This window comes from Poecile atricapillus, chromosome Z (assembly GCF_030490865.1).
Source record: "Poecile atricapillus isolate bPoeAtr1 chromosome Z, bPoeAtr1.hap1, whole genome shotgun sequence".
Lineage (NCBI taxonomy): Eukaryota > Metazoa > Chordata > Aves > Passeriformes > Paridae > Poecile > Poecile atricapillus.
Window position 1 is genome coordinate 31299363 of NC_081289.1, and position 27988 is coordinate 31327350.

Here is a 27988-nt window from a genome sequence, read left to right on the forward strand (position 1 = left end):
CATAAGGCATAACGGTCTAGTGTTTCATATAAGTGTTAAATTTGAGAGGCCGGACTTTATTTGTATAAATACTTCCCAATAGCAAAAATTTTTTTTCCAGCAATCTGAAGGCAGATTTTGACAGCCTATTTTTTTTTCAACTAAAAAGTCAACTAGCAGAAGATGTGTTCTCTTGCTATTTTTATTCTCTCAAAGACAAGAAAACAACACTTCTTCCACTTTCTGTTTTCCGTTGTTTTATTGGATTCTCTCAGATCCTTTCCAGTAATTTTTTCAAATAGCATTTTGTCCCAGAATTGTTGTGTTCTGCTATCTTTAAAAAAAGTCCAAAATCATTTAAGGGCTGGAGGGTGGAAGGGAAGCTGTGGGTGTGTTGAGCCTTTTGAGAAGAAAAAAAATTTGCCTTATTAATAGTAAAACCTTGGAAGAAAAAAAACCACATAGGAATCTGGGTACTTTTAAGAATTTCTTCTCTGTCACACCCTCCCTCCTCTCGTGGTCAGCTGTTTTTTTGCAGTATAATATTCCATACTAGTATGTTTTCATCTTTTTAAACTCAGGAACATGGTCTCAATTGCCAGTATCTCCCATTAGCTACAGTGGCACGTACAAGACAAGACTCTGCTACTGTTCATGCCTTACAGGTGTAAGTAGGTATTCGTGGGTTTTTAAAAATGAGGCAGGAGTCAGCTCTCTAGTGTGAAATAATTGCCTCTCTGTAACTTGTTGAAAAATACTCCATGTACCTGGGAGGATTGCATTGGAAGAGAAATGTTAAGTCTGCAAGCCCTTGTGATTTATCTCCACTAACCTTGTCAATCCCATCTGTTACATGCTGCCCTTTCTTCCAACCTATTCTGACTTCACTTTGTATAAAATTTGCATTCACTCATAAATTTTGCATAGGTTCATCTTCTCTTTTTGACTCCATGGGGTGGCACATCTTGAATTCTTGAAACACTGAATCGAGCAAATGACGTCCCAAGTGCTTCATTTGTTCTCCTCATGTCTGGCATTCAGTTGCTGCCTTTATCAGCTGGTGCTTACATGGCTACAGCAGGTTTTTATCACTGCAAGTGGAACTGACGAGCAGTTTTTGGTTGTACAACCCAGGAGCCTGAGGAAAATCCCTGAGCTGTCTTTTGTCAACCGCCTCTGCCCCAAAAATGGCTTGTCAACATCAGAACTGCATTAATAAAATGTTTATTTAGCACCTTTCAGGTTGAAGGATCCAAAAGCACTTTACAAATAACTACACACATCATCACTGAAATGCATCCAAGCAGAAAATCAGCAGACAACTCACTGCATACATTTCAAAAAGAACGGACTGTGGCCAGCTGCTCGGCCAGAAAGCAAAGTTGAGGTTCAAATGACCTGACAAATGGATCGGATTTGGGGTTGGCTTTTAAGGTCTCATCTGAAAAACCAACACAGTAAAGCTGCATTCAAGCCAATTTAGCCACCTCAGGAAACTGAAGATTTGCATCAGCCCTGCCAGGATTAGAGTCTGTGGTGCCAGGGAGTCTGCCCTAATCCTAACCTGACATTTAGATGACTAAACCATCCCCTCAAGGTAGAGGACATACCCAGTAAGTTCAAGTTGCAAGTATATAGTAACACAGTGCTGTTTTTTCATCCAGAATTCAGCTGTTTATACATAAACATCCCACATGTACAGTCTCTGCCTCTTTGCAAACACCAGGCATCAATTTACAGACCTGTAACTGGTCCAGCTATGGGGGAAGGGGAAACGTGACCTTCAGAGCTTGAGTAGCACAATAGTCTTTCCAGGGAAGTCATAGAAGGCACTTGGCACAGCTGAACAAAGCACCTGGAAATTATCAGGAATGATCCTCATTCCCTGGGAGGACAGAGATTACCTGTACTCTTTTCAGCTGTAATGTTAACAGTTCGTAAGAAGTATAGGCCAGATAAATTCTGAGCAATGTCTCATTTTCTACAGAAGTACTCTCAAATGCTGGAAACGTCTCACGAACATACACAGCCCAGTTCCTCCCTGTTGCAACTTGACAGAAGAACTTGGGCGTAAATGTGGCTTTGTTACTCTGAACTACATCTCCTGGCTGTAACATGGATCATGTTTTCCACTTCAGCAAAGAAAAATTATAAGGCTATTCTTATACAATTTGAAAGCACTTAATACAAAGTTACATTAATACACTGCATCATATGGCCTATCCGTGGAGAAAATACTGAAGTACTACCATAGGGCTGTTCAGTACTAGTTTTTTTTTCTTTCAACTTTTTATCTTAATACTAGAAAATGTATAAATCATTTACATGACTTTATGCAAAAGAAGGCACAGCCGGTTATAGTTTACACAAGCGCAATGCATAATATGCAGAAAAAGGGATTAAAAAGAAGCTTCACATCCCTGTTAGATACATTGTTGCAATCCATTAAGAAAAGTACTTCATCAACAACAGAAGTGTTCAACACTTGAGAGCTATGATATAAAAAAATTATAATTCATTTAATGCATAACAGATTTATATATACTTTTATATATAAACACTGTTGAAAAATGCTAACATAATAAAAGTAGATTATCCATGTAATGAAAAGTGCAAACCATAGTAATAAAGGGTTTCACAATGTCCTTCTCATGACACAGGAAAAACTAGCCCATAGGAATGAAGTGTTAAATCCACCAATACATCCTTGGTGTGATAAGGCATCATCAGGATTTTTGAGCATTTGGAGAAAGCAGTACTGGTGAAGAGGCTCTGTCCAGACTGGGAAGTGGCACTGGTATGTGACCATTTAACAGAGTTGGAAACTGTAAGAGACCAAAAGGTAAAAATTACTCTTTATCTCAAAACATTCAGCCCAGGAAGCACATGGATTTAGCATTAGCAACTGGCTCCAGATGGTTTCAAGAGTTGTGATGTCTATACAGTAAGACATCTACCAAATGCCTACATCAGCCATTAGGAATGCAAGAGAGAGGACAAAACCTGAAGAATTTGTAAATGCATGAGGATATAAAAATCTGTTGCTGGCTATTTTTTATATAAAAGTTCACATAATACATTTATCATCACCCTGGAAAAGTGAACACTACAGAGGAATCTTTGCCATCCATTCTGCTTCCAAAAATATTTTTCAGTCTACACACTATTAATTACAGTGCATCCTGTTTGTCTTTCTTTTATGCAGGAAAGAGTTTGGCAAAAGTGAAAGTTGAGATTGTAGTTTTTAGAAAAAGTACAATTGGAGATACAAAGCACAGGGAAAGTTACTCTCAAGTAATTACAGTTTCTGTATTAACTCAGAAACTACAAACTAGCTACTCCATTCAGCAGGTGAAGAAGAATGTATTGTCATTTACTGTCACCTGCTGCTTCAGAAGTACTGTGCAAAAAAACTTAGCCAGAACAGAAGCCAGGTGTTCCTAGTTTATGACAGAATTGTGACTGCACCTTGCCTGCAATGGAAGGTATTGACTAGTTCTTAATGTCTGAGCTGAGAAAAAGTAAAGTGGTAGGTGGAATAAACCTGCTGCAGCATGAGGCAGGAATTATCCCAGTGGTAGATACTGATCTGGCCTCGAGGCCCAGCTCCATGAGCTGTGCTGGGTTTCTGTTGGCTTGAGGGAGACAGAGCTCAACAACTTCAAGCATCTGGTGTATTTTTACCCCTTATCAGATCAGTCCTTGGACAGCCAGCTGTGGTGTAACCACGCCCTGCACGTAACCTGCTCATAACAAGTTTACTCTTCCACTCAGATGGTAGTTGGTGATACCTGTCTTCCACCACTCAGTGTAGAGCTGGGCTGAGCAGCGCGGTGCTGCAGGGGGTCTGGCACCATGCTCCTGGCCCTAGCTGGCTGATACCTCTGCTTTAACCACGCCAAACCTCAGGAAATGTTTCCATCACTTCTGCCAAGATGCATTAAAACACAGAACCTGATTCAAGCTCTTCCCTGGGTATGCATGGAGTGTGGGCTGTGGCCTGTGCAGGCAGCCTGAGGAGAGCTCTACCCTGATGCCTTCGCTGGCTGACCCGTCACTACTGGGTGGGCTTGGCTGCCATTCAGCTGTGGTTTTCATTTCCTATTTGCTGTTAAAATAAGGCTTTGTGCTCTACAACTTGTCATCGTGGCCTTTGCTTGAATCAATCATCAAACATAAGGCCCTTTGGGTCTCTCAGAAGGAAAAGCCAAGGCCACTCCTCACTTTCAGTTCCCCCAGGGAATGGCCGGCATGTGTCCATAGAAGCTCATTCCACATCTTGGCCCAGGCACTTCTCAAATGAAATGTCTGGCTGTTTCTAACTATGTGTGCAAAACTAAGGTCCAGTAGGAGTTAATGAGCTTATCTGAAACACAAATAAGGAGCCCTGAGCTCCATGTGCAGCTGGAGGTAGAAAGACTATCCCGGTGCAGACAGTACCTGAGCTGTCTTGAGCTAAAGCCCTTGGTTTGGGCAGTCAGACTCCCTAAGGTTCTGAGACCAACATGGGGTCCCTGTCTAGCAGTAGCCTTCTCCTGTTAGTGTTGGCCCTCCACAGCAATCAGGGTGTTACTTCCAGCCCAGTGGCCATCTGCACCTTCAGCAGTGTGCAGATGGCCACTGGGTTCCTTGCCAATCAGCAGATCAACATCATTTCTTCTGTGACTTAGTGAATTAGCTGTTTTGCAGTAACTACAGCTGGAGCTGCAAATACCGTCCCCACTATCTTCCTCCTGAGCCTCAGGCAAATGCTGCTGTGGCCATCATGGGTTATTTAATAACTTCTGTATTTACCACATCTCTATAAAACTTTGGGAATTTCACTCTGCCAATACTCAGGAGAGAGTGGGCACAACGCTGCCTTTCTGATGTTACATACGGCAAGGTCATGCTCAGAGGTTATGTCCTTGATTGAGGGCACATGGATAACTGGCAGGAGAACTGGAAATGGAGCCTTCAGGTTCAGAGAGCGTTGTCTTTCTGAGAAGTAGCTCATTAGGACAAAAGGATAAACCTACACCCACCTCTGGTGATACCCAAACTGTCTTGGTTTTCCCAGAGTCCATGTTCCAGCCCTCCTGGCTGGTCACTGGCTGGTCTGCAGTCTCTTCCTGCAGCTCTGAGAGCTCTGTTACCTGCAGCTCTGAGAGTTCTGTTACCTGCTCTCTCTGGGGTCCAGCATCTATTTCTCTTTCCTTCACACAATATGTGTGTGCTTTCTGCAGCAGACACTGCCCTGTAGGTTCTGACTGTGCTGCCAAGGATTGGAAGGGTACAGGTAAGTAGGCCTCTCTTTAAAAGTGCCTGTTAATGCCTGTATTTTTTGGATCTGTTTGAAAAGCTCCAGACTGATGTGAGGAGATGTTCCCACAATGTCTCTTCCATACGTGTGCATTTAGCAATGAAACCTGTGCATTGGGAAGACCTACCTGGAACAGAGTGTTTGGTCCCTGCAGCCTGGCAGGACTCAGAGGAGCAACAGGACTGAGGCTGCTCCAGAAGTGAATGCTGGACAGCAGTGGGCTGGGGGTCAGCAATAATCCATTGGGGGTCTGCAAGAAAAAAGCCACACCATAACACACAGCTCAGAGTTACAGCTCCACGCAGCACTCATCACCACTAAAGCCCTACACAGCATCCACTGACTCTATTTTCCAGTGAATTCAGATACACAGCATAGTCAGCAGCAGCTGCCCATCGAGCCCTGCCTCCTGTCTCTGGATAACTGCACATTTAATATTCCTTCATATGCAAATTGATTTAATTTCTGTTTGCTTAACGAGATGCACAGTTATTGTTTATTTGAACCACAGTCACCCAACTGTGTAACATACAGAATAATACCATGTGTGTCCCAGTGCCTGCCAACAGCACCTAGTCTCCTTCAGAATCAGTTTTTGCCTTTTGAAGGGCAGCAATTCCTTGACCTGACTCCAGCTTTTGAAGCATTACTGCAATTGTGCGTGGAGCTGAAAGAGTCACTGCTGGACTTTCACGTTTACGCCCCTGATGGTGCCTCTTTGTAATGGAAGAGGCTTCAAGAAGCTGGCAATGCATGGGTTGAGCAGGGAGAGACAGGTGTATGGGCTGGGTGCCCAGGGGGACAGCAGAGAGCACAGCTAATTGTTGGAAAAGAATCAAAATGGCAAGAACTTAGAATCCAAGACTTTCCCCAGCTCAGAGGTGCCTCCTTCCAGTGCCACGATACAGAAGAATTGCTGGGATTGCCCTCTGCATTCTTAAAGCACAACTGGAGGGAAGGTAGACTTAGAGCACATGCAAATCTTCATTCAAATGAAGGATTATGTGAATTATTCTGTATCCAGAATAACTTTCATCATGTCAAAAAAGAACATGTGGCACTTCTGAAAAAAATATTTGGCAAAATGAGTTAATATCACCGGTAATCTTGATGCCAATTATCAAAATCAGTCCTCTTTAGCAAGGCACTTCATGGAATTTGAGTACTCACTTAGCAAGTAAGCATGTGCTGTGTCAAACAACTGCCTCGGTGCTCTTCTGAACTGGAGCATCCTTTTGTCCAGTGTTTAAAATATGTGAAGAGAAGACAGAAGATAGAGAGTACCTGCACGTCCCTGTAGTAACCAGCAGGTCATGTATTCTGGTGCTCCCCACCAGGGCAGAAATACAAAGTCCCACACAGGGCAGCTGCAGCCTGGGGTCCCCCTTAGCAGCTGCTGATGCCCGGGCCCATCACACCTGCCTCTGCCAGACCCTGCAGAGAGCCGGCTCACACAGGCACTGCCACAGCTCAGGTGCATTTCGAGTACCACAGACTGATCTGCCAAGCAGCACCTGAGGCATCGGCTGCTGTGTCTGGGGCTCTGTGCAGGCGCACGGGAACACAGACCTGCTGTGACGTGCTTGCACTGCAGTTCACAACAGGGTCAAACAGGTAGTTTGGCACCAGCAGAAGAGATGGGAAAGACAAGGAGAAGCAAACATTAAAGTTATCTTGGTGATTCTGAAAGGCTGTTTAATACAAAGACCTTGGCTTGAATGGTTTTGCTAACAAATCTCAGATGAAGTGGGGTTCGTGGAGAAATGTGTAGGGAAAGGACCCTGCCACCTTCCTTGTGCTAAAGGTGGATCAGAAACACCAAACCCCATAGAAGAAACCATGTTTGTCCCAAGGAGCAATAAACCTGTGGTATCCCTGGTAAAGCAAAAGGTGTTGATGCAGTAAATCAGCAGGTCACAGGAGTACCAGTCAGGGTTGGAATATATCTGCAAGCCAACAAAAGGGGCAAAGAGTGGGTGCAAGCCTGGCAAGGAGAAGACCTCAGTCTTGATTTCATCAAGTGACAGCTCTTGTCAAAAAACAAAAAAAACCCCACTTGACAAGCAGGCACTTGTCAAGAGTTCTTTACAAACACTCTTCCCAGGACCATGGTGCTTTCATGGGGAAGGAAATCAGCAGCACCAGCAAGAGCCCCTTTCCTGTGCCACGTTTCAAGCTGATGCTCCATTGGCAGGCAGCTACCAGTGGAGATTTATGAGACTGACAACACTGAATTAGGTCAGGATAAATACTCAGATCTACTTACAGAAGAGCCTACTAACCTTAAAACCAAAGATGTAAGTAGCTAGACCCAACAACATTCAACTAAGGACACGGTATTTTGTCAGCTTTACCAAGAACTCCAGTGAGCTGCCTCCATTCTTTATTTTTTTCTCTAAGAAGCTGCAGATATCTAGAACTCAAAGTGCAGTTCTTGAGGGGATCTTTTGAAAATAATGAGGAAAACTTGGAGGTGTTTATTCCTACCTAGATGTAGCCAAAGCCAGTCTGCAGAGAGACCTGAAAAACTGAGTTGCCCTCCATTCATCTCTAGAAGCACGCTAACATGCCTAAAACAGTGCTAAGGAAAAGCTCATATCCTTCAATGAGCAGAGCACTAATGTCTGCAAGTTCTTCCAGAACCAAGAGCCAGCCAAAGCAAGACTCCAAATCTGTGTAATATTTAATGCAAAAAGAGCACAGGGCCTCCCAGCCTTGTTCTCAGTATTGCCATCAGCCAAGCATCAAAATCACCAGAGGAAACCTAAGTGTAAACAGCACCACAGGACAGGCAATCCCTAAATTACATGTGGAAATTGATGTGTCACTTCATTTTGTGCCCACATGCAGCCATACATCTCGTATTAGATGTGGAAGTTCCATTGGGAAGTTCCTGCTTTAAAAACTTCATTGTAATCTAAGCACAGGAGCAATTTAAATAGAAATAATTAATTGCACAGAGAGAATTATGTTAAGCAATGATGCTCATGCCCCCTGACTTCTGTGACAATGTATGTAAGTACAATCTTGTCACTTCAAGCTGTTAGAAAGCAGGCAAGTGCTGTCACATACATTTCTTTTCTAGAATTGATTGTGAGTAACATGTGCCCTTTCACAGCATTCCACCTGAGAGTATTCCTCATGGCCAGTAGGTACAGTGGAAAGCCATTTGAAATATCCTCTCAGGCAGCAGTACCTTCTCAGAATATACATCACTCCTAGAGCAGACATCCTGTTCTGCACCTGCCCCTGGCAGCAGGTGTTTTGCACTGAGATCTGATAAATCAGAGAACGTTTGAGCTATGATGCATGTTCTTCCTTGGATAATGTGATGAACAGCAGATTTCCACTCTAAATTATGGCTTTAGTTGTATTGCATTGTGATATTACAGTAATCTGAATGCAGCTGCTACATAATTTTCATTTTATATTCACTAGGACAAGTGTTTAGGATGCAGGTGCTTCTTATCCACACTTCGTAAAACTTCTGTAAAAAAGAAGGCAAAAGGAGAGGATAAAAGCTAAAAAGCCGAAAGTTTAAATAAATAGACCCAGGAACAACCCTACACAGATGCCATATTCCTTTTCTGTGATAGGACAACCTGTAGAAAAGATTTGTGATGGCTTTAAGTTGGGTAACACTCATCACAGCCTTAGCTCTCCCTCCTGCTAAAGCAGTGCCACAATTCTCAACGTAATTCCCTTCTACGTCTTTCAGGGCAGCAAGTACACCAGTTTATAAGTGCATGGGAAAGTTAAATATTCAAAGAAATAATTACAAAACAAGGAAACAAATCTCTGTTCATCCTGTGGTTTGGGGCAGCAGCAGATGGGTTTGAAATAACTCACACTGTCATTGTGTCTGGTTGGCATCTGATGTTGTGAGATTTGCTCCCTACAAAAAAAATACTGTGGTTATACCACAGTTAGAGGTTATAAGTTTGTCAGTGCATCTCAGTTTTGGTTTGCCACACTTCTGTTCTTCCTGCCAAACAAAACTTCACTTAAAGGCTTTATGATGCCAAAAATGACAGGTGTCAGCCCACAAACTGCTCTTTCTTGGTGACACAATTTTATATCTCAGTTACAGGTGTGCCTGAGCTGCACAACCTCGCTCTGCAGCCAGCTGACAAGCTCAGGAGAGCAAGTGCTGTGCTGCCTGAGAGCACTTGCCAACTCACTTCTGCCAGGCCTTTGTGCCATGCATCAAACACCTCCAATACCTTCAAAGAGGGAAGAGGTGATGGGATTCTGGGTACCATGTGCCTTCTAGGCAGTCTGAAGTAAATGAGGGCTTGTAACACACCTTTGTCCTTATTTGTTTACTGTCCAGTTTGCTACATTCAATGCTAGTATTTGCATCAGCTGTTACTTCAGGGCTGGGCATCTTGGGGGATGTTCCACATTGGGATAATTTTATGATTGGATTTTTTTTGTCTGATTTTGAGGTGGTGTTGGAAGACAAAACTCACCAATGAACATACTGAGTCATATCTATATGATTTTCCTCTTCTGCGCTGAACTCCTAGGCTTTTTCTCATAGACTAGCTGGAAAATGAGAACTCACTGTTGACATTACCACATACATGTTCTTAAAAAGAACAAAATAACCTTCTGGTTATTCAGTAGGTCTGTGCTGAAGAGAAGCTCTAGCAAGTGCTCTGTAAATTTGTACAACCTCAGAAATTTAAACTGATTTCAGAGCTTAGAAATCACCATCTTAGAAACCACTTAATTTGCTCCATATTCACAAATTAACAAAAAGGTCACACTGTTTGAATGGATGCAACATCTAGTAGAGAAATCTAACCAAGCATACCACATGCTTGAGTTGTGACCTACAAAACCCTGTGGTTTTCTTTCTGGCTTTTTTTGTTTGTTTTGTAGATCTGGAGGCTGGTTTGAACCGATAAACAATTCACTAATGGCTGCTCATCTCCTTATTCTTTCAGGCAGTCTGTGAACTGTGATGGCTTTTCCCACACTCAATTACGAACAAACTCCAGGAGGAACCTATTTTCCACCCCTTGTACAGAACATTGCTGTGTTTCCCTCTTTCCCACGTGTTGGGGTGTTTTTCCATCACATGGTGACAGACCCACAGAGCTAACACTCTTGGCCACATGGAAGGAATGCCTGGAGACAGGCCGGTCTTACCTGTGCAGTGAAGAAAGCTGGAGTCAGGGATCCTGAAGGAAGCGCGGGGCTGTTGAGGGCGATGGAACCGATGTCGGTGCTGGAAAGAATCATAGGTGGGGCAGAGATTTCCAAGCCTTTGGGTTTTTTAGCCTTTGGGGGAAGAGATGGGGATTTGGCCTTGGAGCCTGAGGAGAGGTTCAGAGGCTCAAGGGAATCTGAGTCGTGGCAACTGGAGTCAAGGAAGAAGCTCTTGTGTTCTGTAGGGAGGGGTGAGGTGGGAGACAGAGATGGTGATCTGGAGGAGGATGACGATGGAGATGAAATGCTGGCACTGTTGGGTAGCATTAAAGAAGATATTTTAGGTGATACTGAAGAGTTGAGGAAAGCAGAGGCAGCTGCTGTTTCAGAAGTAGAAGGCAACGACACCATGGGCCTCGTAACTTGTTTGTCTGTTTTGTTTGTCACAAATCTGATAACAGTCCGGACTTCTTCAACTGGTGTGTTTCCTTCTGACTTCTCCAGTTTTTCTGTTTTGATTGTCTTGTAAGGGTCTGGCTGGTTCTGCAGAGAGTTGATAGTGAAAGAGGAGTACAGGCCAGAGTGGATATACTCATTACGGCTTGTGCTTTTCAGTGCTGACAAGCTGTGCTTGTGCTGATCCCTGCTCTCTGAAGGCATCTTACAGTCGCTGTCCTGCAGCAAAAGGCTCTCTCTGCTGATTTCCACAGCATGTGGATCCATTTTTAAAATCTCAGGAAAGGAGACAAACTTGTACACAAATTTTTGCCCAATCACTTTCTTGATGATGTTCTGCAAATAGAAAGAAGATGCTAGAAAGATCAGCATTTCAGAGGCACCCAGTACTGCACACACAAGGGCAGGGGGCACTGCTTCCTCGTCAAGCTACGCAGGTCGTTTTGTGGGGCTCCAAATGCTGATCATCCTTGGGTTATTCCAATACCTCTCTCTGCTCAACCAGGGAGTCAACTCCTGGCTCTTCATGGTTTCCAAGAAAACCACCATCACTTGGTGACAAAGACCTACTGGTAGCCTGTTTGATTTCTGCTTCTCCTAAAGCAGCTTGGGAGTATTTTCTTTCCAGTAAAAGCAATTCTGCTGCCTTGTGGATTCAAGCCATGCTACCACTTGCATTCCATAATAAAGGCAAACTCCTTCATTCATGCCTCCTAAAACTGACACCAACTACCCTGAGGATGAAGTACTCTCAAAATGTCTGCAAGAGACAAAACCACCTCAGTCTCCTGGCCCCAGTTATTCACCCTCTACTCCTTAACATAAGGAAAGGATTGAGATTAAGAGTGACTGTCTTTCTGTCAATGAAGACAGAAATGCTCCCTTGCATGAGCTGGAAAAGTACTTTTGTCCTGTGATATCCCCTGCACCATCTCCAGGTCTGCATTAGCCTCAGGATGCTCACTGGTGCAGGCAGAAGGTCTTTATCAGTCTAAACTGACTATGGAAATTAATTATTGAAAAAGTCCCAAACCTCTCAAAGGTTTGTAGAACCATTTATTTTTTTCTTGAAGTGTCCCCTTTATGTAAAGAGCTGATTCCTTTTGAGACTTTTTATGAACATCCTGTTTCTAGTCCTAGTGCTCCTCCTGCCAGCCCTTGGCTTGCTTGTTCTAACACAATTCCCAAGGATATGTGAGCTCCTCCACAAAGGCACTTTATGGCATAGGCCTGGCCTAGGGACTGGAACATTTACCACCCTAAGCCAAGTGCTGTGGAACAAAAGAAGAAATATGTCCTGAGATTTCCATGCTAGTTTCTCTCTTCTTCAAACCCCTGATGGAGAGTTTAAGTTGCCTCTGAAAAGCCCTTTCCAAGAGGCTTCCCTTTAGTCCAGCACATCTGCTGCATCTCCAGCTGCTATTCTGCAGACATCTGCTTTGCTGTACATATGGGAATGTAAATATTTATAGATTTCCTAAAAATCTAATTGGTTTTTCATTCTACCACAGCTTCTGACACCAATAGTGGAAATATTTGTTAGACTGACTGAAAATGAAAAAGAAGGAAAAGGAAAAGAAATATCACTTTTCTCTATGTGTAGACAACATGTAGTGCTGGGTGCTTGTAGTGCCTGCACTACACCTTGTTCAGTCACAAAAACAAGGATCATTTTGTGAAAGAAGAATCTGGGTATCTGCACTTGGGTATCAGAACCTCTTCTGTCTTTCAGCTGAGCTACTGCGCTCTGTAATTAATTTGTCTGAATGTCCTGGCATTTCTTTCAGACACCTTCTTAAACACAAAACTAACCCTACAAAGAACCCTGGGATGCAGCTTTGCATCACAGGTCAGGAGCTGTGGCACAAATAGAAAATGCTGTTTCCCAAGTTGATAACAGGGACCTGTAGCAAAGAGAAGAATTAAACTCAGCAAGTTCAGACTAAGGGCACAAACTGCCCTTTTCCATGCTGAATTGTACACACATCTACCCACCTGACTGATGCTGCAGTGTCTTTTATTGCCCTCCAAAGGTTCAGGACAAACAGCCCACAGAATCTCAATCTGCATGAGCTTTAATTCCCATGGCTTTGGACTTGGCCTAGATTTTTTTTTTTTCACTGCTAATTAGGTGCAACATTGGATGATTGCACTTTTTTCTGCACTCGATACTGCATTCTTTTTCCAAAGAGCAAAACCTCCAAACTATTCACATACCAAAAAACCCCATCCCAACTGGATTTTTGTTTTCTTTCTTTAATATATATATATTAATTTAAAATAATGCCTCCCCTTTGCTCCTGGCAACTTTGAATTATTGTTGAATCAAGCACTAGAAACTGAGATCCTCCTTGGAAAATGTGACTCCCAGCAGAACAAGATTAAATGTATTTAAGGATTGCAGTTTTACACTGATGCAGGCTTGAAACAGGGGAACATTGCTATAAAAAGCAACTGAACGGACTGGTGAGTTTATACTTCCTTTGTTATTATTAAATACAGTTATATTTTAAGAACATTGCAGTGCTGCTCCTCCAACTCTGCCAGCCTGCAGCAAAGGCCCACTTAACGATGGCTGGAGATGAAAAGATTCAAGTGCAGATCCCTCAAGCACTTTGCAGGCTTCTCTTAAATGTGTAGCCTGAGGAAATCTCCACCAGTGTGAAAGAGAAAATAAGGACACAAATTAATGAAGTGCCTCAGAAAGGCACTGACTTTTCCATATTTTTTTGACAAACAATTGAAGGTAAAAAGCAATGCATTTTTACCATCATCTCAGTGATCTGTCAGAATCATTCTGAGCTATGGTGGTTCAAACCACAGAAGACAGTGACAGGCGCCACAACAAGCGGTTTGAAAGGGCAAAGAATTGTGCCTTCCTGCATCTGCAGGGGGACTAGACCATTTGCTTGGTAGCAGGACAGTAAGTCTATGTGAATATTTAGCCCTGTTTTATTGTTGTTTTAATTTTCTGTGTAAATTCCCTCATGAACAGGCTTGCAATGAGTGCTAGTGGCTGCTGGCCAGGGCTGCAGGGAGCTGGGCCAGGACTGCTGGGTCCATGCAGCTGCTGCAGAGAAGAAATGAGCAGCCGGGACAAGAGCAGGGGCTCCAGTCCAACAGCCAAAACAAACCCTCATCAATAGACAGCACTCTCTGATACTCAGGGAGTGGGAAGGCAGCAGGGAATGCCCCTCTTCTGTTGGCTTCTTGAACACTTTACACTTCCCCTTCTCTGCCCCCAGTGTACAGAACAGTGACTACAGCAAACGTGCCCACCCTCTCCTGTTGAGAAGATCTCCGAAAGCCGCTGCTAGGAGCCGGGTGGAGCGGTGCCTGCTGCCTGCTACGGAGCTCAGGCTTATTCACACCCCAGCACCTCAGGAACTCGCTTTATGAGCCCTTCCAAAAGCAGCCTCACCCGAGAGCTCTGAATCACCAGGGATGGCTCTCCTCTGCCCCTGTCCTCCACAGAGCAGCTGGCTGAGCTGGATGCCAAAGGCTCGATGGACTGCTTCTCCCTGCAGCCTAAACTAGACTATACTGGGGAGGGGTTGTGTCAATTGTGTATATGCACTACTGAAATCTATCATGTGTTTGTGTTTCATTTTTATCAGCTCTGACTCTTGCTCTGTGTTTGAGCCATTCAGAGCAAATGTGTAACTATACTACCAGAGTGACTGAAGGGTTTTAGTGGCTTGGCCCAAACCTGTTAGCTAGCAAGTTTGCTGGCTACAGGAGCCACTTGGCTGGGAAATGGGATACACTTCCTAATCTAACTTCAGACTAGTGAGGGATTTCAGGAGCAGGAAGATCATTTTTCCCTCTTTCCAGGAAGTGACCTATAATAAGGATGCCTGAGATATAAAAATGAATGACAGAGCATAACGACCTTGTCTGTAGGTACTAAATATCCCTGATCAGAAAAGAAGAAAGACCAGAGCTGTAGCTGCTGCTCCTAAGTCCCACTTGGATGTGTTGCAGGTTTCCTGGCTCTAAGGGTACTGAGGGGTGCAACATGTGTAGGAACACAGGCTACAGATTTCTCCCAGAACTCTATCCAGGCTGCTTCCAACTATTGGGACCCCTACCCACACAGAGGGCTGCTCACACTCCAATGTCTGAAGTACATATGCTGGCAGGAGGTACCTGTGGCAGGATGGTTTGCTCAGAAAAATGGGAGTGTGTCCACATCAGCATGTGCAGGTAGGCAGATTCTGCTAGCATCACAAGTTACGCAGTTATGCTTACTACACTGTGTGTGTAGAAGCCAGATTTTGTAACTTTTTGATGCAGGCACAGGTGCTACTACACTGTGCACCTGTACTGACCTTGGGAAGATCAAGACCCTAATTTAGCTGGACTTCAGTCTTCTTCACTCACCTCCATCTGGAAGGTAAAGGTTATTTCTCTGGTTGGCACCTATGACCAGGTTCTCTGCTCTCTCTACTGCAGTTCACCCCTTTTCTCTCACATTAAACATGAACTATTTTATGTGTCTTTTTGAGGCAGGTGTTCTTGGGTTGTCTCCTCTACCCATCACCTCTTACTGAGTATCAAGTCCTTGGGTTATATAGTATATATATATAACCCAAGGATTATATATATATATAGTGCTTGGATAGCACTATATAACCATTTACGCCATTTCAGCCAAGCACTTTCTTGACTTCCACAAATCACTTTTGGATGAAGCTCCTTCCAGTTTTCTATAAAGGTGCTTTCTAATGCCCCTTAAAGTATTTCCTTGTAATACCTCTTACCTGTACCACTACATAATGTATAGTTGGTACTCCAGCATAATCACACTGCTATTGTTTCACTGTAGGATTGTATTTCCCCTCAGATATTTTACCTTCCCAAAAGTGAAATAACAGTTTTTGTTATCACTTTATATCCTGAAGTTTAGTAAGCATCCAAGCAAGGGATCCTCACCCAAAACAACTCCTCCATGCTTCCACCCACACTAGGACATTAAAAGTACAAACTAGTAACCAGGTTACTGGGTTTGACCTGTTATGGGAGGGGAGTGAATGCATTGGCACCTCTGAATCCTGAGAGCACCTGAGAAGCCCTGTCCCTGCACTGCAATAAGCACAAAGCAGCCCATATTATTTTAATACTATAAATCATACTGCCAAGCCATCTAAACAAGTGGGCAGACATTAACTGAAACTAAAACTGAAACAGACTGAATAGCACTCACTGAGTAAAGCCTCGGGCCACGTACTGTTCAGAGAGAATGCAAAAATATTGAATAGCTGCTCATCACAACAGTATGTGACTGTGTAATTAAAGATGCAGCAAAACTCATGCAAACATTAGGGTTATCCAGGGAACTGTGGTTCTTTTATTTCCTAACTTCTGAGGACTTTACTTGCACAACTGCTACATCCTATTAATGTCAGTATCGGTGTGTAATTTCCTGGATTCACCCTCCTTCCCTCAAAAAAAAACCTCATGAGAAAACTCACTAGCTTCTCTCTTGTGGTGTCATCTTGAAATATTCATAGGGACTTTCAGAAGTCTAGAAACCCCTGGTGACTTCCAGAAGATATGTGCCATTACAGCTACCATAAAAACAAAATAACTGGGTAACTTGAGGGAAAAAAAGAAACTTATTAACCCTACTTTTGAAGATATTTTACTTCAAGCTAAAGTGCTCCGTATGGGAATAGTGCTGAAGCATTTCCTTGCCTGAAAGCATTACAAGAGATTTCTGACCGGCAAAAGTGTGTGACATGATGGACACAAGCTGCAGGTAGAGTGCAGGATGCTCTTCCTCAGTGCTATCTTTCATCTGTGCTGCTGCTCTGTTGAGGCAATAGGGGAAATGCATTAAATAAAAATTAGAGGGGGGGAAAGAATTTGGGAAACAAATGAAACAGGAAATGGCATCTTCAGATTATCTACAAACCTTTAGCAACTATAATCATGGCAGCAAATTACAATGAAGACATGCCATACTCCACATTTCCTGGGGTGCTTTTTATGTGAGTTTAACATAAATCTAGCCATCAGCCTCAATAGCATGTCATGCTTGTTTTCCTAGCCAGGCTAAGGAACTTGTCCTAATTGTGTTATTTTTCTCCAATACTGGAATTAATTTACTTTTAAGTTCAGATGAATCAGATGATGAATTTTAACAAGCCAGTGGTCCCCCCAAGCAAAAGGCAGAGCTTATAAACCCCCATTTATCCAGCAATCAGGTTTTATTTCTCCATGGTGATTAATTTCAAAGATAGACCATGAAACATTAGTTCAGTGTCAACTGTATGCAGTAAGAGCAGAGGGCAGTCCAAGAAAGCGAGGTCCAGCCAATGTGCTACCATAATTTCTAAAAAATCACTGACCCTTGTCTCAAACTCACATGCTGCCAGATCACTTATGTTATAAGTAGAGAAATCCCTGTTAATACTTCCACAGTGCAAATGAAGTCTTGTCCAGAGTTCTGCCTCATCTTTTCTGCTGCCACTCCCCCATCTGCAGCTCAGTGTTTGTTCCATTTGTTCAGTGTGCATCCCATTTGCCCCAGCACCCCCAGCTGCCAACACATCCATCATTGCACACAAGAAGGGAGGGGACAAGGAACTCAGAAGGCTCCTTAAGGCTACATCAGAGACTAGACTGCTTTTGGGTTTATTTCACAAATTGGTGAATGGTCTAAAGGAAAAGAGCATTAAAGTCTGAGAAAGGCTCTTTCATGTCCCCAGTCCTTCCTTCCCATTTTGTTCTGCAGGGGGGAAGGAAGAATGTCAAGGAGCCTTTCCTCCCTTTCTTGACTTCTTCCCTTCTGCGCTATGCAGTACAGACTGAACTGAAGGCAGAGGAAGCATTCAGGACTGAACCCACTGCTGAGCACATCCTGCCACTCTACAAGGATTCACTATCTGCTAGCTTATGCCATTATCTCTCACAGGTCAAAACCTGCAGCAAGTTGCTCTGTCCCTTTGCAGTCTCCCAGTAATCCACCTTTCTCCACTGTCTGGGAACCTACAGGACACAAAACACTATACCCACAGAGCAAGAAGCTCCCACTGTTCCGTTCTAAAGGAGTTACTCTTTCAATTTAAATAGAAACAGACATAGATTTGGGTTGGGGTTCAAACCCTGATTGCAGTACATGGGGAAGAAAGAACTTATCCTTCTTTCCATCTAGAAGCTGTGATGTCCACAGGACTGCAGAACACTGGAAAAAATGGCTAAAATCCTTGTGCCACACTTAGATAAATCTGTCAGACAGAAGAGCATCTCTACAAACAGCAGTTGTCTGAACCAGAGCCCTGATGAAGAAACTGTACAGCCACTCCAGCAGATGCTGCTTGAGCAGAGACAAAACATGACAAAGATGTGTGTGTGCTGGAAGCCAGGAACTGAAAACAGAACAGGGGTTAAAAAAAAAAGGTTAAGGGATAAAAGAAGCAAGAAAGTCTCAGGTAAGGAGCCATTATATTCCATTACTTCAAAGAGATCAGAGAGATCTCAAAGCATAAGCATTACAAATATCTTGTTCCTTGTTTTTAAGCAATGTCTGTTCAGTCACTAAGAGCATATTTGGGCTCTGCCTGGCTATGCTGTTCATGCACCAGCAGGCACTCTGTCTCCATTGATCCCAGTCAAGTTTATAACCAGAGGGGTTGGAGTCATATAACGAAGCAAGCTTCCCCATGCTGAGCAGAAGCCTTTTTAACACTTAGTGAAGGGGATTCATCACACCAACTGCTCAGAACAGCAGCTGTACTGTCCTTACCGAATCCTTTTGTGCCTTTGCAGTCAGGTCACCTTTGAAACATGTTAAGTGGGAAAATCTGACTTCTAGTGGGCAAAACACTAACATCTCTAAATCTGAAACTAAAAAATTTTTCCAGAAGGAGCCCCTGTGGGTCATGAAAAGTCTGATCATCCGATTTTTCATTGTTCATTTGCAGTCAACACGTTTTTTGATCGCTGTGTTAGATTGACTGCATAGCACTGTGCCCTGCAAGAATTACAGCACTACAGATGATACAAGACAACAGTACTCTAAGGTCAGTTCAGAAACAGTATCTACTTTCCTCTGCCTTGTGCAGGCAGCAAACGCCCTAATTGTGTAATACTGAACACAGGTATTACTCACTATATATTCTCATCTCACCCGCTTTTCTGAAAATCAAGATGAAAACAGGCCACTAAGCATGGTTATGAAGTTTTCCTTTTTAATATACAAAATCTGTAACAGTCTTTGTTATTAACATTTAATCTTAAAGAATATAGGAAAAAGTAAAACCTAGTAACTTGGAATTTATATATGTTATTGAAAAATATCCATTTAAGGAGAACTAATCCTGAGAAGATTTGATATTGATTAGTAAAAACAATAAAATATTCATCAAAAAAGAGTGCGGAAACTCCTTGAATTTACTGGAGTCTAAAATTGAGAAATGTGAATATGCAAGATTTGTGTTCTACAATATTTGTCTATTTGTGTTCTACAATCTTTTCCTTCTAGTATCTTGACTAGTTAGAGGAACTTCTGAACAGCTTCCACAGAGAGGAGAAATATTAACTGGTAGCACTTCTATTTTCTTAGTCTGCATGAGAATAACAAAATTTACCTTGTCATAATAGTATCTGAGCGCCCGGCTCAGCTTGTCATAATTCATATTAGTTTTGTTTTTTCTGAGTCCCCACAGCTTAGCCACTTCTTCTGCCTTGAGTAGCTTGAATTCGCCATCATTAGACGTCCAGCAAATGAGGTGCTCGTGTTTCTGGTCTAGCAGCAACTGCAAAAGGAACTGCCACAGTGTGATTGCACTCTCCATACCTACAAGGGACAAAGGAGAGCAACAGTGTGAAAAACATTTGGGAGCAGGTGTTCCACCCAGCGCTCTTTTCAGTAATAAGATCCGTGCAGGAGTCATCCTATGTAATTGAGAAAAGGAAGCTACCACATCATTCACAAGAAAACATCCACAAGACCTATAGGTCTTCCACTGCTTTTCCAGTATTTTTCCCACTGCTGTTCTCTGAAGGGACACATAAAATAGAGGAAGTATTTGGAAAAGCACTGTCCTCGAAGTTCACATTATACAAGGTCACCACCAGCTATCATCTTCTATTCATTGTAAGCAATCACTCTTCAAAGGAATATCTAAGGCTGGGAGAAAAGGACTTAATATAACTATCCACTGAAATGATATTAAAAACCTGCTGTTTGCTGTCAGGAGGAGTATACTGGACTTGTTTGGATATGTCACCATGAAAAAGGCAAGGACGAGGGAAGACCAGAGCTATTGCCCTTGATTACAGGACCAGAAGCTACATCCCTTCTCTCCCTCACCACCAGAGAGCCTTTGTCTATTTTGTTTTTTCCAGGGCCTGAAATTACAATTGCTGCTTCTGTTTGCCAATTCAAATAGCTCAAAAGATAATCTTTATTTTTTTAGAAAAGCTGAAAGTTCAGTACACCTAAGCACAGTAAGTGATGTTTACCCTGAACCTCTCTTTAACAGGAATCTTTTCTTTCATTATCATACATATTATTGAGAATTAGGAATACTTTTAACAGTGCCTGAGTCTCACACCTGAGGTTGTTTTGATATTTTTTTCTCTGCTAAAGGTTGTTTGAGTATAGTTTTCCTCTGCTAACTGCCTGTGCTACTGAGCCCTCCCTAGAACAAACCTTTTGTTCAGGCACTGCAATAAAAGAATAAGCTGAATGCTTATACAGGGATACACTTAAAAACTTAAAACTTAAAAACTGGGCGCATTATTGCTGCTAACGACTTATCATTTTAATGAAGATGCAGCTAAAATTGACCTTTTAAACTACCAAATCATCAAATGAGATTTTCATCCACTTTCAAAAACATTCCCAGCCTTAGCATGTTAACACTGGATCGAATAATTATTTCTTGGCCTCTTCTGATTCTTAACTTGGATACGTTATGTCACACAGATTTATTGCTGGTATTGATTAATTGACTATGGTGCTAATGGGGCTAATTATTACCTGACTTACCTCTGTGCAAGAAACAATGGGTATTTTTGTCTTTATCTAGGCAAGCTCAGGATTTTTAGTGCCCTCGTTCATTCTGTTTCCCAACACACGGTTGTTTGTGCCCCAGCAGGTGACACGCACAGGATGCCAGGCTCGCTGCCTGCCCCTTCCCTGGATGCGCGAACCACAAGAGGGCACAAGACTTCCAGCTATCCCCGGCAGGGATCAGGCCAGCGGGAGCCTGTGGGAACAGCTGCCTCTTCAGCTCTGCCCCAGCGGGAAGAAAACCACCGTCCGCAAGGTTCACGAGCAAAAAGAAAAATAAAATGCATGAGCTTCACTAGTGTAAAGCGAGTTCATGATACTAGAGAACGGCGTCAACAGTTCCGTGGAAAAAGAGAATTTGGAGCTCTGTTTTGGTCTAAATAATTTTTAAGTCCGCTGGCCAAACAAGGGTTGGCAGAATCAATGATGACTTTACTATCTCTTCAAAATCCTCATTTCTCTAATTAATTTAGAGTCCCTTCTGAAAGACAAAGACTAAACTACTGGTGCCCAGCTGAGTGACATCATAACTACACAGCATTTTCAAAGGTCATTTGAGGCTCCTGGGACTGTTAGGGATCCTGGAAACAGAACAGCCTATATGGAAGGTTTGGCACTTTCAAACGTCTGCATTTGCTTCATTGCAATTTTAAACAAATCCTTTTTCACACAGAATAAGGCAAGAAAAAAATTCATAGCTAGGATTGAATATACCTGACAGCTGCTCTCTTTACAGCCTTTAAAAATTCCTTTAAACTACACCCTCTTTGCAGATATTAGCATCTTTAACAGCTTATTTATTTATAACTTCATAGATAATAATACTTGTAAGTTTTGAAATTTCCTTTGCTAAAAAGGTGTATTTATAGACAATCATATTACTTTTAAATAATCCTACTTTCTGCACATCACATACTTTGCAGCCATACCCTGCATAATTTCAACTTGCATACAATTCTTCCTAACAAGAAATCACAAACAAAATTTTTGTTGCTCTGGAAAACTCTAAGTAATGTGTAAATATCTTTTTTGAAAATTGTACCAAAATATATCCTGTTCTGCAAAGACCTCTCAGCAGCACTTCAGCTGAGGAAAATAAAGAGGGATGAGAACTAGGGAAGTACCAACACAAACTTCACCACCACATCATCACCCAAAACAAGTGTAATACCTCAGAGACACAATTCTCTCCTCCAGATCTTATGCTACAAGATCAGCAACCATGGCTCTGAAGAGAGGTTAGGTGGAACTGAAAACAAAGCAAAGAATATTTTGCTGCAGCCTGCTCCATCCCCATTCACCTCTGCCCATGAAAACTCACAGGGTAATCTACAGCGAACTTTGTACTACACTTTCCATTATGAACCTGTTTTCTGATGCTTATCATCTGTAAAATGTAAACAGTTTTGGATTCCATTTTATCTACTGAGTGTGGCGCACAAGGTGGCTCAGCCATGGGCATCATGTAAAATGCATGAACAGCACAAGCCTGGGCAAGAGAATCCTAGAGGAATACTCACTCCACAAACCATACGTCCCGGTGAGCAAGGAGACGTGACTCCCATCCGGTTATTACATAAAAGGTTATGCCACCTTTTTGGAAGTGCCTCAGTCATTCCAGCTGAGATCCATGGATAATCTCTGGGGGTCACTTCAGGTGCTGGAGCCAGGGCAGATGGCTGTGGTGGGATTAGATTTAGGCAGCTCCTCACAACCCTGTCTTGCCTGAACATCAACTCTCCCAAGCCTGTGTCTCTGAACAGGCTTTATAAAGGACCTGCATACCTCAGACTTCAGCATCAATGTGCTCAGTTGGTACATGCATAAATCTTCTACTGGTATGACCCAAGTCTGCCCCTACAGAAATGAGATTAAAACAGCTCAATGCTGCATTGTGCTTCATCCCCTCCATCTGCCACTGAGTTCCTGTATAAAGCTTCCCATATTGCTCGTACAGCTACTGTATGTATGATTCCTATATGAGCCAAATCATGCTAATTACATTTTCAGCCGATCATTAATTGTATGGTCCTACTCTTCTAACCACCAAACTTGAGATGTTCAGGTCTGAGTCACACTGAATATTCACAGCTGTAACTACCTATAACAAAAGTCCTGTTCTACGTACAAATGGTGAAGTAAAATCTCAGATTTCTTGGATTTGGTAAACTGGGGTTAATCTCATTTCCATTCTGTAAAATGTGATTTGCAGGTGAATAGTTGCAGCAGGATGCTCTGCCTGGACTCCTGTCTGAGAAGGAGTTTGGAAAGCAAAGAGATCCCTTCTGCACCTCGTGACTCAGAGGGAAGGCTTCTCTAATAAACTGTGTTTGAAGCTCCCATTCTGCCCATGCCAAATTCCCATTCTGCCCACAACAATAGTAAAAATCTAAGATTCTGCAGTGACAGGATTTTTTTAACTGATACCAAATATTTAATTTCCAAACAGGCCAACAGAAATATTAACCTGCCTTTCTCTATGAGAAATGTTTTGGATTCCACAAGGCACTAACTGTCCCCTTGGGAGGACAGAATGGCCACACAGGGCTTAACTTGTGCCTCATTTGAGTGGTCAAGCAAGGGAACCACAACAGATGTATTGGATTTATTAGAAGACATATAATTCAACCAAAAATCTGGTACCTGTATTAAAAGTCATAATAAATTATGACTGTGAAGAGTTGGAGATGTTCAGAAAACACTGTATTTCATTTATGTATTTTCTAATTCTTTTGAATTTTTACTGACTCAAAGGGAATTCAGTGTCTTGCCTTACTCTGACAGAAAGGGTTGTTAGGATGTGGTCACTTCCTACAGTGACCACATTTCATTCAACTTGTTATTAATATTAAATAGTAATAATAAATATTCCTCTTACGTCTGTGCTCAGTACAAGATTTGAATGCAGGGCAATAAATAATACATGGAACCATGCACTGAATTACATGGATTAGCAGAAAAAATAGTTTTAAAAAAACCCTTATATAGATGGTGACATATATCAATGGTACAGATACAAATCAGAATGAGAAACACAACCTATGTTAGAAACATGCATCGTATGTCATAAAAACCTAATCAAAATTCATACAGACAAAAGAGTCAATTTTTTAATCCATTAACTCTGACGTCTGATTTTGCCATCTTACCATTTTTTAAATATTTATACAATGCATTTGACAGTCAAAGATGCTTTCTAAGCCATGAAACAAAATTTGCTAGTTTGACCTGACCTAGATAGCCTAGTAATTTTACTTTGTGGTCACTTCCACTATTGCTGATGCAAATAATCATGGGCATAGTTAGAAGGAATTATACTTGGAAATGCTGTGTTAGACAGCAAAATGGTATTTCAGGACTGAGTTTTCTGAAAATCCATTTCTCTGGCAGCTGTGACAGGGAACCACACTGACACCATCTGCATTAGCAATTTACGTTCCTTGCAATGTGCTTTTCCCCATACAAACCCTAGCAACTGTGTGATCAGTATGATACAACATGCCCTCCACACACCAAACTTTAAATTTAGGTCTGATGCCAGAAGGTGGCAAATCAGAGTATCTGTGCTGAAAATTCTGCTCCTATTTCAACCAAACTGAAAGACTAACAGGAATGCCTAAACTTGAAGCAGCAGCAGCAGAGTCAACACCATAAGCTCTCCCTGAAGAGGATAATGGAAATGGACAGAAACATCCATAGAGCAAAGTGAGAGCATCTGAGAGATGATATTCCTGTAAAGGATGTACCCAAATTCCTCACTTAGGCAAGGGGCCTACATGCCAAATACTCTCTCTCCCTTTAGCATATGAAGACTGGCTTCAACCAGCACAAAAAAAACACAGTGAAAACATTATGGAAGTTACACTAGAAATAGTTAAGACGTAGTAATATATGTGCTCATGAGCTGCATAGGATTTTTCTTTTAACGAGACAATACATATGAAATTCCATGTGATAAAGTGTCAGTCAGTAAGGTGGCATTAAGATCCAAAAGTACGGTTATTAACCTGCTGGGCAAAAGAAAACAAATAAGCAAGGCATGTTATTAAAAAAAAAAATAACCAGGTAGAAAACCAGGAGACTCAGAGACAAATCTAGCTAACTAAAACCTCAGTATTGGAAAGATTTATGACATGAACTGTGAGATAAGCAGGATAGTATTTGAAGCATAAACTTTTGTAGGATTCTTGCATAGGAAAACCCACATGTAAAAGGCAAAAAGCTGGAAAGCTGTTCTGTAGCAACTCAGGACTTGTGCAGAGGTCCTTAGCTTCCACACAACTACGTTACAGCTGTAACACACCTCTGCTCTCCCAAGTAGTCCAGGTTTCCTACTTGGATTTTTTTCTCCATGTTAGCTCCCCTACAGCTTTTCTAGAACAGAGAGAAACTGCTGCTCCTGAACAATCAACATGAGTAAGTTTTGAAGGCTGAAACTAGGAAACTGTCCAGGCGTTAGGATCAAAACCAGTCACTTTTGCTTTGGAGGGTTTGCAAGGGAACAACATCTGGGAGCCTGAGCTATAAACCAGATCGTAGGACTTGGGGCAGCAGAGGAGGGACAGCTGAGTGGGACAGACTGGCTGGGGTGCCCAGAGGCTGAAAAAAACCAGCTGGTGACCAATTAAATCAAGAATACATAAAAGGTATTAGCCAGCATTATGCCATATAGGTAGTCACAGAGAGATGGTGATCAGACATGTACATGAAAAGGATTAAGAGGCTGAGTCAGGGCAGGGAAATTAATTTCCCTTAGCATATGAAGAAACTGCTGATTCCTTCTGTTCCCAAAGCAGCTGCAAAAGATCCAGCTCCTTTTGTATGTCCCATCACAGCAGGCACACACCTCCACTTACATTTCCCTTACAGGCACGTGTGTGCTTTTGCAAGCACACAGCATTTCTCAGTTACAGATGCCTTTTTTACCATTTCAACTACTCTGGAAAACATGTGTACATTTTTTTTGTACGTCCATTTTCTGCTTTTGTATCCTAATTCTGTCCAGCACGTTTCTCCGAGCAGCGTGACGTGGGGCATTGTTAGTTTCTCATTCACGTTAGCATTTGGCTTCCTTTATTTCTGCAGGTTGCAGCCAGGAAACTGGAAAATGGGCCACAGGAAACCTGGCCTCCTACATCTGTCCCAGTTTGTAATAGCAGCTCTGGTTTTATTTTTCTAAGTGTCTCAGGTTCATTTTAACCCTTGAGATGACTGCTGCAATACCATGTGCAAGAATGTGACTTTTGCTATTATTTTTTAACCACCATTTCTCAATACTAGAAATGGAGATTTTTACTTAACTAAATTAAAGTCTATTAATAGTTAGAAAATAAACAGTTACATGTGGTTTATTTTTTAAACTCTAGCTGAAAATTACCAAAACATTTATATCAAAGAGCATATCTAGAGAAAAATATGGAATAAGGCCGTGTCTATATACATCCTAAACACAGTTCTAAAGTGAATGCCCACATGAAAAGTTGAAGAGCTTATAAATCCTCTGGGACAATTTTTTCTATTTTACATTTTAGTTTCTGTAAAAAAATTAAAGTACACTTGTTTTCCATTTAATTACAGAAGCAAGAGTGTCGATCAACAAAAGGAACTTTCCTAAAATAATTTAAAAATTAGTCAGCCGTAACATTTCTCACTGAAAATTCATCACTATAACTATGACTATATCATGAGACATGTTAAGGACAATTGCCAAATCTGCCCAAATCTTTGCTCATAACTATTTGAAAGAAAAAGCTGAGTCAGTCCTAACACTTTATTTCTCAACAGAGATGGTTCAAGGGTGATAAATAGGATGTGGTTGGTGAGGAGTTAGTGATTCTGCCAGAAAAGAGAAAAACCAAATATCAATTTGTTTACTCAGAAAGTTTTCAAATATTCATCAAAGGAGATCTTACTGCTAATTTAATTGGGCTTGAAAAAATAAGCTCTCAGCTAAGTGTGTAAATATACGTGGTTTCATTTGCTGCAGAACTTTCTCTATTTAAGGTAATAAATCAAACTAGTGGTGCAATCCATACCCAGGACACTTTAGGGAACCAATTTTGTGTATGATCCAGAATGCTGGTAATTTTTCCACATCCAGCAACCAGGACATTTCCTGTCAGAGCATCCTCCGAGTGCTTCTATTGTGTTGAAACTGCAAAAACTTTCTAAATCAGGACTTCCTCCTATTATATTTTAGAGGCGTCTTTCTGGGAAATGCAGATTCAAGTGAAAAAAAAAAAAAAAATTGAATTCCTGCAGCACCACCCAGTGGAAACATTAGAGAAAACCACAGGGGTACCCCAGCGCACAAGTTCCCATTTACTACAAAACTACAGTAATATTGCCACACAAACACAGACTGGTTTAAGGATGTTCCAAAAAAACAAAGAGGGTTTGGCTGGATGATCTACTTAACAGAGTCATAGAAGGTATCACTACTCCACTACCCTGGCATAACAGTCATCTTTTTACTTTAAATTCTAATTTAGAAGATTATTTACAGTAAAAATTTGCAAGGTCTCCTTCTCAAACAAAAATACTCACTGTTACGGCCCAGCACATTTAAAAAAAATAAACAGACTCCTGTGGTCAAGAGCAACACAAAAGAGACAGCAGCAGGATCTCACAAAATATTAAGGGATAACATCAAGTTCCACTGCAGAGAAGAAAGCAATCACACATACGTCCAGTAATGCTTCAAGTAGGTACATTTGGCAATACAGTGTTTGCCGTTCTTAATTTTTTTACCTAAGTCAAAGAAAAGCAGAGGCAGATGTCCAGAGGAAGAAAGTTTTGCAATCTCCAAACTAATACAACAAAGGGCTGGTTGCCTGCCAAGCAGAGGTGTGATGACAGCGCCTCTACAACAGGAGTGTTTTCACATTTTCTATAAGGATACAGTTCAAGAAACAGTTTTAATCCCACTGGAGTAAAAGCCCTTAGCAGGAGGGAAAATGGCTAGTTGCTTCCCTGTGAAGGCTTAAAAAATAACCTGCTCAATTACTTCCAAAGCTAGCCGTATACAAAAGTACATAAATCTGTAATGGCTCCAACCCTTCACCTTGGGA

At 41.9% G+C, this 27988-nt stretch overlaps 1 protein-coding gene across 2 annotated transcripts in view; it reads right to left on the minus strand.

Moving 5' to 3' along the window:
* The window catches only part of LOC131573142 (ETS domain-containing protein Elk-3-like), a 36953-nt gene continuing 8965 nt past the window's right edge, over positions 1–27988 (minus strand). The window contains exons 2-5 of one of the 2 annotated variants that reach the window (XM_058826793.1): positions 19489–19697; positions 10439–11230; positions 5409–5531; positions 5–2804 (exon numbers count right to left, since the gene is read on the minus strand). In XM_058826793.1, coding sequence (XP_058682776.1) covers positions 2706–2804; positions 5409–5531; positions 10439–11230; positions 19489–19695 — 1221 coding nt within the window. In that variant the 5' untranslated portion in view covers positions 19696–19697 and the 3' untranslated portion in view covers positions 5–2705. Of the gene's footprint in view, positions 2805–5408; positions 5532–10438; positions 11231–19488; positions 19698–27988 lie in introns of both variants that reach the window. The other variant, XM_058826794.1, reaches the window with a different exon arrangement.